Raw genomic sequence first — 15,297 nt, forward strand, 5'->3', positions numbered from 1 at the left:
TATTTCCCACCCAATGAAGTATATATATTCTTGATCAGCATCACCAGGAGAGTCGATCTAGCCATGTCCGTCTTTCCGTTTCTACGCAAACTAGTCTCTCAGTTTTAAAGCTATCTGATTGAAAATTTGTCAAAAATTCTCTTTCTATTGCAGGTAGTTTATATGTCGGAACGAGCCGGATCGGACAACTATATCATATAGCTCCAATAGCAACAACCGGAAAAAAATTCCAAAAAATTATAAATTTGTTGTTTTAAATTTTTCTTTGTTCTTTTGGCTTTGGTAATATTAAAATATATTGGAATTACGATTTTAATTAAATTAAAATCGGACATCTATATCATAGAGCTCCCATTGAATAATAAACAAGAAAGGAAAGCTAACTTCGGGCGGAGCCGAAGTTAATATACCCTTGCAGAATACTCTGTAAATTATATTCTCCAAAATTATTCATATGATGCTTTCTTAATCCCCATAAAAAATCCCAACTTCCTAACTTTAAAAACACCAAAGTGGCATTTCCGATCGTTCAGTTATATGGCAGCTATAGGTTATAGTCGGCCGATCCGGCTCGTTCCGACTTATATACTACCTGCAGTAGAAAGACAACTTTTGGGAAAGTTTCAAGCGATAGCTTTAAAACTGAGGGACTAGTTTGCGTAGAAACGAGCGGACGGACAGACGGACGGACAGACGGACGGACAGACGGACATGGCTAGATCGACTCTCCTGCTGATCAAGAATATATATACTTTGTAGGGTCGGAAATGTCTCCTTCACTGCGTTGCAAACTTTTGACTGAAATTATAATACCCTCTGCAAGGGTATAAAAACAAGAAAGGAAAGCTAACTTCGGGCGGACCCGAAGTTGATATACTCTTGCAGAATACTCTGTAAATTATATTCTCTAAAATAATTTATATGATGCATTCTTAATACTCATAAAAAATCCAAACTTCAGTTAAATGGCACCTATAGGATATAGTCGGCCGATCCGTATGAAATTTGATAGGTCTGATTGATTGGCCAAAAATAAAACCCATAGAAAATCCCAACTTCCTAACTTAACAAAGACAGACGGACAGACGGACATGGCTATGTCAACTCAGGAGGTGATCCTGATCGAGAATATATATACTTTATAGGGTCGGAGATGTCTTCTTGACTGCGTTGCAAACTTTTGACCAAAATTATAATACCCTCTGCAAGGGTATACAAATGAGTTAGCCTTAAAGTAAATAAATTCACTCGTTCAAATTTTCTCATTTAAAATTTCTTATTCTTATTTTAAAGGTTTATTTCATTAGTGTTTATCATTTCTCGACACAACATTTTTGCCTAGTTATCTCTTCTTAAACCGTTTTGAACTTTTCGTAAACCTTGCTGTTCTTTTGCATAATATGTTGACTTCATTTAATTTTGCTTAAATTAATAGTAGTTTTAATTTGTATTTTTGTTTTGTTAGAATTATTTAATAAAGTTCTTAATATCCTGATCACACTTATATCCAATTTAAGAAAGAATCTTTGCGTTTTTAATATTAGAAGACAAAACAGGCCAAGTTTGCACAATTTAATTCTTTTAGTTCGAGTGGTTTTAATAAAACAATAAATTTTGTTTGTAAATTGTTATTTATGGATATTGTTATTCGCTCTTTATTTGGTATTTCAACAATAAATACCACAATGGAACTAAATTAAAATATTCAGAATCGGAGGATACATTTTGTTTTAAATATCTGTTGAACAATTCACGAAATTTAGGAAAATTAGTAAAACCTTTGAACGAAACAGAAACTAATAAACAAACATTTTTATTTGCAACAGTTACACATTGCTTATAATATTTTTCACATAGTCGGTTAAATTCTTAATCTCTGGTAAAAAAAAAAATGGTATTTTGGTTTACAGATACCCGAGGCCCATCTACGAGAAGCACTGGCAGGTTTTCTTTTTGCACTGCCCGATCCAGTGACCTTGGTGCTTGCAGTAGCTGTGGCACTGGGGGTAGTGTGGGTGGTAGCGCGAGGTGTCCTCGCACAGAGCAGGATCCGTCTGGATGTGCCGCACCTTGATGGAAACGGTGCCCAGGGTCTTCTCGGAGGCCTCGTCGAAGTCGGTGTCGAGGTCGTTGGAGTCGGGGGCGGGCACGTCCACCTCGACCGGGATCCCGTGGCCTTGGCCGAGGAGCAGAGCGGCGGTGAGGATCAGGCAGACCACCAGGGGCAGCTTCATTGCGCACATCTTGCAGGCTGACAAGCAACTGAGAGCGCCCTACCATTCCCATTCGCGTTTACAATTCCCAGACCGATTTCGATTTGAATTCCCACTGCCATGCTGCCTTATCAGTTCCAGTTCCAGCTCAAGGTCATTGAGTTCAGCTCTCGCCCGTTTTAATCGCTGAAACTGGAAACACTGCCGACATGCCCGGTTGCGATTGCGCCCCAGTGTTGCTTTCAGATTCAGATTGGGTCCGAATTTAGAAATGTTTGAACAGTATCTATTTAAAAACGAGAACGGAAGCTGTAGAAAAATGTAAAAGTCAAATTAAAAAATATATATTAAAAGCTTTTACATACTACACACTACAAAAGTCATGCTTAATAGTACAAATTTGTCAAAAAGTTGATTTTGATTCAATAACAAGAATTAACGCTTAAGTAAAGCGACAAAGTTACTCTTTGCAAAATACGTACATAGGCAGGTACATTTATTTCATATTTCAATATTGAACATTTAAGGTTTCCATATAACAAAAATTATTAAACATTAAATTTGTGCCATAGATTTTTGTTAAAGTGTATGTAAAGAACGAAAATTTCTTCATCGCCCTGCCATTTTGGTCCCAAAATTACAAATGTTGAGTTAACAATTTATGCGTAAATTTGATTTTTATGTTCTTCGGTCTGCCATTTCCTTGGCGCGCCTTCTCCTCAGAAGTTAGTAAAATTGATGGGCGACGGACAAGCAGTTAAAGCCACATAAAAATTCCAGTTCCTGGGTATTTTGGCCCACCCGCAAGCATACATGCGAAGGTCTCATTCGAGTCTCATTTGTTTTAAAATGCAAAAACCGTAAAAATAATCATGATAATATTACACAATAATAATAATAATAATAATTACAGAGCTCAAATGTAATACACAGGGAACAGCTGCCAAGAAGTAACCCCTCTACACTTTTCCCTTTTCGACAGCCTTTTCGCACATTCCCTTCGGAAAAGTCAATAAAAACGAGAACGGATGTTAACTTCCGGAATCCGAAGCTTATATACCCTTGCATGTAAGTAGTGTAGTCAAATTGGACCCATTGGTTCAACGCCAGCCTTGGAAAATAATCGTCCAATTTGTAAAATGAGATATGGTTGTTGGCTGGTTTAGGAAGTATGGACATAAGTAGAGACTGCAAGGCTATATACAATATATATATGATGGAGATAATGTTTTCCTCGTTTATTTTGTATTTTTCAACCTATTATTATTATTTAAGTCCTACGTCAAGCAAAAGTTAAAAAGAATCGAAAAGCTAATTTGCGAAGCGGCGTAAATCGCATAAAGTACACTAGACTGAATAACAAAACATCGGAAACTTTTCTTTAAGCGCTTAAATTTCATTGCTGCAAATGAAGCGCAATAAGTAGAGCAACAACAACAGGAAAAGAGGAAGCCAAGAGGTGGCTTCTTTTGGGTGGCTATGAGGTTTAAGCGAATCAAAGAAAACAGGTGGAAAAATACGGAGAAGAAAGCATTTCTGTTGTGCTTAACTTGTTGATGGCCGGGAGAAACATTTTGTCAGTGGCAAAAGTTTCAATTCGTTCCCTATTTTTCCTTTTAATTAAAAAAGTTTCCTCCTTCTCCCTTGATATTGTTGTGGTTGGTTAGCGCTTAGAAACGCAACTTCTTCGATGGAATCAAATACGCACTTTTGTTTCAGTCATAAGAGATGTATTCCCACAGCGGGACTTCAATTAATTCTAATATGATTAAATGTCCCGAAAAAATACTGTCTGCTAAAAGTGATTTATCACATCAGAATAATCATTTTTCAATAAATCCAAATGTGTTGTTAAGTTTTTCAGGGTATGCAAACGGATGTCCTCAAGCTACAGAAACGAATATTTGAGTTGGGACGTGTTTGGGCTAAGCCATATTGAAACGCTTGTCAACTAATTGGGTTACACTTGAAGCTACACAACGATTATGGCATCTGGTGGGCATGCCCATAGCACCAAGGACATCCTCTCCATTTCCTGTCGCTTGTTATTGAACACACACGTACATGCATTGTGGGATTCGAATTCGGTCGCATTTGGAAGACGTCGTCAAAGAACTACATGAGTTGACAATTAATTTGTCTCCTCGACATGAGAATGAACACAAGCCCACTAGTACTCATTCGTAATACCATCAAAAACCAGTGTGCCAGATTCGACAACTTTTTGGAGGGATCAAAGCTCATCAAATTTATTTAATATATTTATAATATTACATTTTATTGTGGTATTAAATCCAAATATGCCTCGAACGGTTTTTCTGTGATCCATTCGATCAATCCGATACTAACCTCCAAAAGTTGGTAGCAAGCTTTTAATGGGGGTTAAAACATCGAGACTGTGCTAATTAAAACCAACCGTTCGATGAATAAACTTTGCGATTTGGATGTGATGCCCTATAAACGAATATTAAGCCGATAGTTGATACCATTTCATGTGAAGTATAACTTACTTACGACTCATAATTGCTCGGGCAGAGCAAGTGTATGGGGTATTGTTAAGTTCTGTGGAAACGACCGCTTGATTTGTGAACGGAGAACACAAATCAAAAGCGCTGGCTGTTTGTAATCTGGCTCACGTTTCGTGTAATTAAAACTTAAGGAAGAGCCGCTGGATGAGGGGACCGGGATCGGGGCACAACTGCACCGCGGTGTCGGCTGACTGTGGCAGACAAATCAAAAAGTTGCCCAAGATTTCCTCGTGGCTGCCACTCTTCTTTTTTCCTGTAATTTTTAATTTCCTTTCGCCGAGGCTTAACCCGCAATGGAAAGTTTTCAGCCCAAGCATTGCCGCACATAAATCAGTTAGTACGAAGCCACCTGATGGTAGTGGGAATACGCCAACTGGCGGGCAGTCCTACTGACGGACAGGCGGACAGGCGGACGGATGAACCAGGCAAAGTTCCTAGATTAATTTGAATAGTTCTGGGATTCAATTTGTTAACCACCAACGGACACGGACGCTCTGCATAGCCGACATGCTCTGACTGCTGCAAGAATCAGGGTCCGAGCACCAATCACTTCTCCGAATCGGAGACTCTGAAAACCCACTAAACAGAGGGATTTCTCAATCCCGATCGAGTCATTTCCGATTGATTCAGGGATCCGTAAGCGATTAATGAATCAGAGGTGGTTTTGAGCCACTAATTTCCCCATTAAATTCACTCACGATCAAAAGCTATGGCTATGACCTTTACTAGACTTTTTAAAAGGCAGTTTTCCCTATTGATTTACATTATTTTCCTCAAAACGCCAAAAAACCATTTCTAAAATGGTTCCAAAATTTTACCAATTATACTCCTTTGAAAGCTATTAAAATTACAAATCACAACATATCCAACATTTGATTTGATTTTTATTTGTATTTACCTTTAAAATCAAAGCATTCTTCGTGAAAGTACGATGCGTTTTAAATAGTAATTTTGAATAAATCCTAGTGCTTTATAAAATTGTTGGTTTGGTATTGATATCTTTTATATAAATAAATAGAGAAAAGTCATTTTTGTATATGCATATGCTTATTTTGAAGTAGGTCTGACTATAATTTCCTCGTTTCATTATCAGAAATTAAAAGAATACAGTTTTTAAAATCCCATAAAGAAACTCACAAAGCATCTTGAATCAACCGACCATGCCGATGAAGGATTCACCTCGGCCTTCTTCTGGACATTCGCATCCGCATCCGCATCCACATTCGCATCGGCAACGGCCTGCTAGGCTTACATGTGCTCCTTGTGTGTGGTCTGTGATTAAAATGATATTTTCAGACAATGTCAAACAGCGTGTTACTAATGGGTCTATGGGTTGTCCGAAATGTCTGTTATTACTTGATAAATCTTGTCGGTCACACATTTTGGCAGGGCACAATGGCCAACACACATATACACAAACGCACACCTACACATTAACGAATGAGGGGCAGCCGTGACCGTTTGTTTTATGCAAATCCTTGGTCCTGCTCGTCTGCAGTCAGCTCTAATGACAAATGGGTCAAAAATTTGCGGCTAATGACACAAATATGCTGGTTTCAGCCTATAAATTGTATGCATAAATAAAGCGAAGGGCGAACACCGAAAAAAGGGGCGACTTCTTATGATTGAAGACTTGCGACCGAGGACCTCGTGTGTGTCCTCGGCCATTAATCAATGGACAAATAAACATAAAATTTACGTAAATTGACATTTGGCCATCACCGCCGATTTGCATTCTGCTGTCCACACCGCCCTCAAATAAAAAAGGTGGAATAAAAGGGGTATTGGGGAATTGATATATGTTCTTACATTTAAAAGTGTTAAGGCTGGCCATTTCTGTACGATAATTAGAATGTCAATAAGGAAAATAACTATGGGTAGTTTCTGTATAACTCATTTTAAAAGCATTTCTCTTGTCCAAATATACCAGCAGATTAATTTCTTCAGATAGTTTTTGGAATTGGCAACAATAATAAATCCTAATGGTTTTTCTAGATTTAGTGGTTCAATCGGTTATATAAAAATTATTCCATTGAGTTGTAAGTGCACCTCGGTATATTCTAGTACAGAAAATGTTATTTGGAGTCTGATAAACCTGCGAGGCAAATTAAGTAATAAAATGGGATATGATTATCTCGAAAGATGCGCGCGGAAAATATACTGAACCATATTTTCGCTATTTTTGGGAAGTCCAAGATGTCCAGGATGATGAGTTTTTATCTTGCCAAAAGAGAGGGGGTTTTCATTAGGATTCATTTTCATTACACGCACTAAGTCCGTCGGCCACTTCACCTTTACAGCCGATTCCGCTTATGCTGACGACAAATGGGCGGCGGGCATAAATTCCAAATGGCTTTTATTTTATGGCTGCCGCTGTCGAAGCAAAAGCAACAGTTTATGCCTAGACGAAGTCCCTGGAGCCGAGAAAGGGAATATTTTAGAATTTTTGATTAACTCGCCGCACCTGAATCACCGCAAATGCCCCAAGCCCGGTGCCGTAACTCCTTTGATTCCACTTTGCCGGGTAATTAAGAAACTTCAACTCGCAGGATCGGGGGTGCGAAAGAATTGTCAATGCCAAAGTTCGAGCGAATCTTTGGCCGAGTTCCATACAGTCAGGCACTCTGTGAGCTCTGCCTTTGGCAAACCCATTTATATACAGATTTGAACCCGAAAAAACCCGAGAAGTTGCTTCACATATCACATGCTAATGCCCTTGATGTCCTGCAAAGGACGTAAGATTATCAAGGCAAAGCCGCAAAAAACTTGCCCGAACAAACCCCTGCCATGTCCCTAATCTGAGCAGTCAAAGTAGCGGAAGAGCGCTGTGACATCGGAAAAAAATGCTAAACAAAACAGAAAGGCAAGCAAAACAATGTGACTATATTGGGGTGTATCTGTGTGGGCCCAAACTTTGATTGTTGTTCGAGCTGTAAGCGTATTTGAGTATTTGAATTTCCTGGCCGCCCCTTCCGTTGACTTCTTCTGGCCAGAAACTATCCAGCCAGGCGCAAAGTGGGCTTGGCCCTGCCGGTGAAGAGGACAGTGTAATGAAGACAAATAAAGGCAATTCATGATGCGCCATGACTCCGTGGCTCGCCTCCCCTCCCGCTCCACCTCCCCGCACTTTCCTCTTCCCGCACCTGATATCACGGCTCCTGCATATTTGCTTAGGCCCCCATTCGGAATCAGTGTGCTCGGTTCTGGTCAGCGGATGTGTGCACTCGAACAGATATTTGTATTTATACTTGGGCAGCTTGAGCAGCTTGAGCAATGGTTCTCGATGAACAAGAGGAGCTTGTTATTTTGCAAATTATGTATTATTCATACCCTCAGATAAAAATTACACAAGTGTGCCATTTGTATTATCTGTCAACGCTATGCTATATTACTATATTACTATACTATAAGAAGAGCTTCAAAAAAGTTTCCTAATACAGATTAAATAAAGAGGGTTTTATAGGATATACTATAGCTAGGCTCAGGAAGTTAGGGCGCCCATCACCAATTTTCTTTTTATACCCTTGCAGAGGGTATTATAATTTTGGTCAAAAGTGTGCAACGCAGTGAAGGAGACATCTCCGACCCTATAAAGTATATATATTCTTGATCAGGATCACCTCCTGAGTTGATATAGCCATGTCCGTCTGTCCGTCTGTCCGTCTGTCCGTCTGTCTGTCCGTCTGTCTGTTTCTACGCGAACTAGTCTCTCAGTTTTAAAGATATCGAATTGAAACTTTGCACACACCCTTCTTTCCTTTGCACGCAGTATATAAGTCGGAACGGCCGGGATCGGCCGGCTATATCCTATTGCTGCCATATAACTGATTGATCGGAAATGCCATAACTTTGGTGTTTGTCAAGTTAGGAAGTTGGGATTTTCTATGGGTTTTATATTTGGCCACTCAATCCGACATACCAAATTTCATAAGGATCGGCCGACTATATCCTATAGCTGCCATATAACTGATTGATCGGAAATGCCATAACTTTGGTGTTTGTAAAGTTAGGAAGTTGGGATTTTCTATGGGTGTTATATTTGGCCAGCCAATCCGACCTACCAAATTTCATAAGGATCGGCCGACTATATCCTATAGCTGCCATATAACTGAACGATTGGAAATGCCATAACTTTGGTATTTTTAAAGTTAGGAAGTTGGGATTTTTTATGAGTATTAAGAATTCATCATATGAATAATTTTGGAGAATATAATTTACAGAGTATTCTGCAAGGGTATATCAACTTCGGCTCCGCCCGAAGTTAGCTTTCCTTTCTTGTTTTTTTTATTTTTTTATTTTGTCAAATTAAAACTAGTATACAATACTAAAATTAATGGAAAGAGAAATGGCACTGGAAACTGAAGTCCTTCGGCCGGGTTATTAGAGTTTAATTATTATGTCTATATTCGGAGATGGGTTTTATTAACAAAAACTTTAATTCTTTTAATATTTGATTTGGAGGAGGATCCAAAAATGGAAGTGCGTATGGGCTTTAGGGCCTGACAGTTGTCGAGAAGATGGTCGGTTGAAAAAGTCCTGTCTCCGCAGAAGCGGCAGGGAGGGCAAGCAGATCCTTGAAGAAGGTGTTCGTGCGTTTCCTGTGTATGTCCAATGCGAAAGCGGGTGTAAATCCTGCGATCGAGTTTGTTGAGGTCTTTTGGAAATATAGTTTTTTCACAGGCTGTGTTTAGCGCTTTATATCTGTGGGTAAAACCTTCCCAATCAGCAATTATCTTTTGTTTGTTGGTGGTTTTAATTAGCTTGGAGATGTCTCTGGCATTGATGGGTGTGAACTGAACGGTTGGGGCTGTGCTCATAAATCGAGCTGTGGCTGGGGACCCAAACGATGGTTATTTTGGATTTGCTCAGGGTAACGATGTTCCGTATTTGGCCCAATTTTCTAAAAGGGCATATTTATACACTTGCAGAAGGTATTATAATTTCAGTCAAAAGTTTGCAACGCAGTGAAGGAGATATTTCCGACCCTATAAAGTAAATATATTCTTGATCAGCATTACCAGGAGAGTCGATCTAGCCATGTCCGTCTGTCTTTTTCTATGCAAACCAGTCCCTTAGTTTTAAAGCTATCTCACTGGGGAGTGAACCCGACTATGATAGGACTAGCTAGTTTCGTCAAAATGTCACCTCAGACTCACCAGATATCTACGGGGATGGAAGCACAGCGTCAGAAACTCCTCAATGTTACGATCAGAGAAGCTTTTTTGCAATTGTGAGTTGCCAAACTTCATTGGTTTAGGTGGAGTTCTGCCGTTAATTTGTAGTAAAAACAAGAGAGAACGCTATAGTCGGGTGCCCCGACTATCAGATACCCGTTACTCAGGTAAAGGGAGTGCGAGGGAGATGGAGATAGAAACTTTGATCACGCATAACTTTTTAACGAATGGTCCGATTTGAAAAATTTCTTCTACATTTCGATAGGTATTGATAAACACAATAAAACTGCATTTTTACTTTTCCGAAATATATATTATATCGTATATAAGCGATTGTGGGCGTTAAAGGGGTGTGGCACCTTTTTGAAACAAACTTGCGCTGCGTAGGAACTCCTAGAATCTGCATGCAAAATGCCAATCTTCTAGCTTTTATAGTTTCCGAGATCTCAGCGTTCATACGGACGGACAGACAGACGGACATGGCTATATCGACTCGGCTAGTGACCCTGATCAAGAATATATATACTTTATAGGGTCGGAAACGCTTCCTTCTAGCTGTTACATACTTTTGCACGAATACAATATACCCTTTTACTCTACGAGTAATGGGTATAAAAACACCATACTATTATTTATTAACAATAAAAACACTCAAAGACTGCAATAAGATGGACTCACTGATGTCAATCACAAACTTTATAGGCTTTTTGAAAAAAACGTAAGATACAAGTTCATTTTATTTATTATGAAAAACGAATCACAAAATCTTCGTTGACAGTATTTTGGATCCAGTTTATATAGTGTGTTACATTTGTGTACACACCAACTCCACGGCATCTTTCCATTCCAAAGCTGGTAATACCGAACTGAAAGACCCGATGAATTTTTCCATAGACCAGCTGTGCAGTCAACGGACCCCCCGTATCCCCGATACATGTGTTGCTGGTCCAACTGCCGGCACAAATTTCGGATTCACTCATTCTTATTCCAAATATTGGCCCGCATATAGCATTGTCCAAATTGTGTAAAGTTGCGGTTTGAAGTTTTTTGCTGATCTCACTAGTTTTAGTTTTACCCCAGCCTGTGACATTAAATGATGTAAAAGTTCTTACTACACTCTGATTGACGAGCAGACAAATCGGCCTGATATGGTCTAAAGAAAATATTTCAGTTTAGAAAGTATTTAATGGTTAGTAGATTCCTTCATTACCTGAAAAAATAACATTTTGAGCCAGTTTGACCAGACCTATGTCATTCTGAAATATGCCATACGATGGGTGGGGAATCAACCGTTCGATATCAATCTCAAAGCTGGGTGGCTCACAACCCATCGATGAACAATCTGGGTTGGTTGACATGTCGTATTCGCCTAGGCGCACCTTACTGTAAAGAGCAAGAATTTAATTTCAATTAAAACAAGAAAGAAAAGCTAACTTCGGGCGGAGCCGAAGTTGATATACCCTTGCAGAATATTCTGTAAATTATATTCTCCAAAATTATTTAAATGATGCATTCTTAATACTCATAAAAAATCCCAACTTCCTAACTTTAAAAACACCAAAGTTATGTAATTTCCAATCGTTCAGTTATATGGCAGCTATAGGATATAGTCGGCCGATCCTTATGAAATTTGGCAGGTCGGATTGACTGCCCAAAAATAAAACCCATAGATAATCCCAACTTCCTAACTTTACAAACACCAAAGTTATGGCATTTCCGATCAATCAGTTATATGGCAGCTATAGGATATAGTCGCCCGATCCTTATGAAATTTGGTAAGTCAGACTGATTAGCCAAAAATAAAACCCATAGAACTTCCTAACTTGCTAACTTGAAAAACACCAAAGTTATGGCATTTCCGATCGTTCAGTTATATGGCAGCTATATGATATAGTGGCCCGATCCGGCTCGTTCCGACTTATATACTACCTGCAATAGAAAGACAACTTTTGAGAAAGTTTCAAGCAGATAGCTTTAAAACTGAGGGACTAGTTTGCGTAGAAACGGACGGACGGACAGACGGACAGACGGACAGACGGACAGACGGACGGACAGACGGACGGACAGACGGACATGGCTTGATCGACTCTCCTGGTGATGCTGATCAAGAATATATATACTTTATAGGTTCGGAAATGTCTCCTTCACTGCGTTGCAAACTTTTGACTGAAATTATACTACCCTCTGCAAGGGTATAAAAATACATCTCATGCCACATACTTAATCGAAGTTGCGAAGCAACTCGCTGCCGACAGAACAAAACCTGCAATAGATTATTAAAGTTCATAACTAAGTTATACTGAAAAGATGGTGCTCATTTAAAGCACATTGCTAAACAAAAAAAAAGCTTACAAAGGGGTTAATATTTTTTAAAAACTTACGGGAGGTGATGAGCGTACCGACACAGTTTAATTGAAGGTCTTTGAAGAGCACTACCATCCAAGGATTGGCGTACATTTCAGCATCTTGTCCTCCAACCACCCGTTTCACCCTGTACAAGGTCCTTGTTGTTCCGCATTGGGGTTCCAGCAAATAGGCGGATCCTTCCTTACAAAGGAACAGACAGGCTAATGTCGCAACTCCTAGTATAAAGCCTTTCATACTTTATAGAATTATTTTCGAAGACTGAATAAATGCTTTTGGCGCGGTCTATTTATATAGGACTGTTGTCGCATAAAAATAGCGATAAGAGGGCTGGGTTTTTATACCCTTGCAGAGGGTATTATAATTTCAGTCAAAAGTTTGCAACGCAGTGAAGGAGACATATATGACCCTATAAAGTATATATATTCTTGATCAGCATCACCAGGAGAGTCGATCTAGCGATGTCCGTCTGTCCGTCTGTCCGTCTGTCCGTCCGTTTCTACGCAAACTAGTCCGTCAGTTTTAAAGCTATCTGTTTGAAACTTTCTCTAAAGTTGTCTTTCTATAGCGGATAGTATATAAGTCGGAACGAGCTGTATCGGGCGTCTATATCATATAGCTGCCATATAACTGAACGATCGGAAATGCCATAACTTTGATGTTTTTTAAGTTAGGAAGTTGGGATTTTCTATGGGTTTTATTTTTGGCCAATCAATCCGACCTACCAAATTTCATAAGGATCGGCCGTCTATATCCTATAGCTTCCATATAACTGAACCATCGGATATGGCATAACTGTGGTGTTTGTAAAGTAAGGAAGTTGGGATTTTCTATGGGTGTTATATTTGGCCAGCCAATCCGACCTACCAAATTTCATAAGGATCGGCCGACTATATCCTATAGCTGCCATATAACTGATTAATCGGAAATGCCATAACTCTGCTGTTTGTTAAGTTAGGAAGTTGGGATTTTCTATAGGTTTTATTTTTGAACAATCAATCCTACTTACCAAATTTTATAAGGATCGGCCGACTACAGGTGCCAACTGATTGATAGGAAATGCCATAACTTTGGTGTTTGTAAAGTAAGGAAGTTGGGATTTTTTATGAGTGTTAAGAATGAATCATATGAATAATTTTGGAGAATATAATTAACAGAATATTCTGCAAGGGTATATCAACTTCGGCTCCGCCCGAAGTTAGCTTTTCTTTCTTGTTTTTAATTCTAAATGTAAATGCTTCTGAAATTGTATTGCAATATTATATATATATATAACCGTTTTTTGTCGGATAATTTGATGGTTTTGCGTAAATTCGTATCTATTTCCAGAGTTTAATATAGTTAGAATGCCTGTTTTATGTCGATTCTAATTGATATTTTTATTGATTTAAAAACACAATCACTATTTTCAGTCACTATTTTATTTTTAAAATAAGAAAAAAATTGTTTGGGGGAAGACAACAATCAGTTTATGTACGTGTCGTGTTTATTAATTAATTCGGGTTTTACAATGTAGTTGCTGAATAGGTAGCCCGACAGCTTAGCGAGATAAGGAAAATAATATGCGCACTAGACTAGGTTCTGGCGGGCTGCTCCGAACAGTAACATTTCTTTCTATCTTCCCGACGATCCCGCCGAGAGTCATCTTTTATCGAATGTAAAAATGTTTAACGATGATGATCAATTTTAATATTTCATATTGTTCATTACCTTTTAGATCAAATGTTTTTAATGCTTTTGTTTTCATGCGCCATTCGATCTCTCTTTATTCTTCAAGTCATATGAATCATAACTCATCCATTCACTAAGTAGTATACACTTGATTTATACCAAATGGTTCAGCTCAGATTAGCTTATACGACCAAGAGGGAAAGGTCAATCCGTCCGTCCGAGTGTCCGTCCGTCCGTCTATCCGTCAATCCGCCCGTTTCTACGCAAGCTAGCCCCTCAGTTTTTTAAGCTATCTAAGTCGGAACAAGCCGGATCTGGCGATTCATGCTTCCATAGGAGCAATAGGAAAAAATATTTATAACTTTGCTTTTAATTTTTTTTTCGTTCTTTGCGATTTGGTAATATTTAAACACTATGGTATTACGGTTTTAATTAAATTAAAATGTGACATCTGTATCATATAAAATCACAAAATTAAAAAAAATAAAAAATGAAAGTGTATATTTATAAAGAAAAGTATATACTTGTTTTGGTTTTTTCGACATAAACTCTATTTGACCTGTGACTTTTCAGCTATTTTCAAGAATGTTATCGCCGTGGACGGAATCTCATGCACGGAGGATATTATTGGATAACAGACTGCATACCAAGACTTTTAGATAATAAAATACCTTTGGTGAAATAAAGATGAAAGAGTTAAAGTACAAATTTAGAAAATTTGTTGTTTATCCTAGTCGGAAATGTCTCCTTCACTGCGTTGCACACTTTTGACCAAAATTATAATACCCTCTGCAAGGGTATAAAAAGAAATTAGTTGATTATGTAATTTTCTCTGGGTGACATTGATGTCATTTTATTATTTCAAATTTAAGGTTTCCGTTATCCAACGCGCGTAATATGTAATATTTGTATGAATGGCCACACCGTTCTTCCTAAAGCTCATAATGCCGTGGAGAAAGAACTTATCGCCCGACGACGTATATTCGTTGATACCAAATACGTCACCTGACTTAAAAATGGCGGAGGATTCGTTCACACAGATTTGATCTTCATATATGAGATGTCCAATGGCAATAGAGCAATGGTAACGATCAACAAGAACGGGAAACTAACTTCGGGCGGAGCCGAAGTTGATATACCCTTGCAGAATATTCTGTAAATTATATTCTCCAAAATTATTCATATGATGCATTCTTACTACTCATACAAAATTACAACTTCCTAGCTTTAAAAACACCAAAGTTATGGCATTTCCAATAGTTCAGTTATATGGCAGCTATAGGATATAGTCGGCCGATCCTTATGAAATTTGGTAGGTCAGATTGATTGGTCAAAAATAAAACCCAT

At 38.6% G+C, this 15,297-nt stretch overlaps 2 protein-coding genes across 2 annotated transcripts; both read right to left on the reverse strand.

Annotated features, from left to right (window-relative positions):
- Positions 1-1,612: 1,612 nt before the first annotated feature.
- On the reverse strand, positions 1,613-2,243 carry LOC108039141. The gene has a single exon (XM_017116066.2). It carries the CDS (start codon positions 2,241-2,243, stop codon positions 1,926-1,928), a length of 318 nt encoding a protein of 105 aa, XP_016971555.1. The 3' UTR covers positions 1,613-1,925.
- Positions 2,244-10,658: 8,415 nt separating this feature from the next.
- On the reverse strand, positions 10,659-12,516 carry LOC108039140 (serine protease grass-like). Its single transcript, XM_044461435.1, has 4 exons — positions 12,297-12,516; positions 12,136-12,178; positions 11,126-11,298; positions 10,659-11,068 (listed from the first exon to the last, which is right to left on the reverse strand). The coding sequence occupies exons 1-4, from the start codon at positions 12,514-12,516 to the stop codon at positions 10,659-10,661; spliced, it is 846 nt and encodes a 281-aa protein (XP_044317370.1).
- Positions 12,517-15,297: the final 2,781 nt, after the last annotated feature.

The sequence above is a fragment of the Drosophila rhopaloa genome, unplaced genomic scaffold, assembly GCF_018152115.1.
Source record: "Drosophila rhopaloa isolate 14029-0021.01 unplaced genomic scaffold, ASM1815211v1 contig_3, whole genome shotgun sequence".
Classification (NCBI taxonomy): Eukaryota; Metazoa; Arthropoda; class Insecta; order Diptera; family Drosophilidae; genus Drosophila; species Drosophila rhopaloa.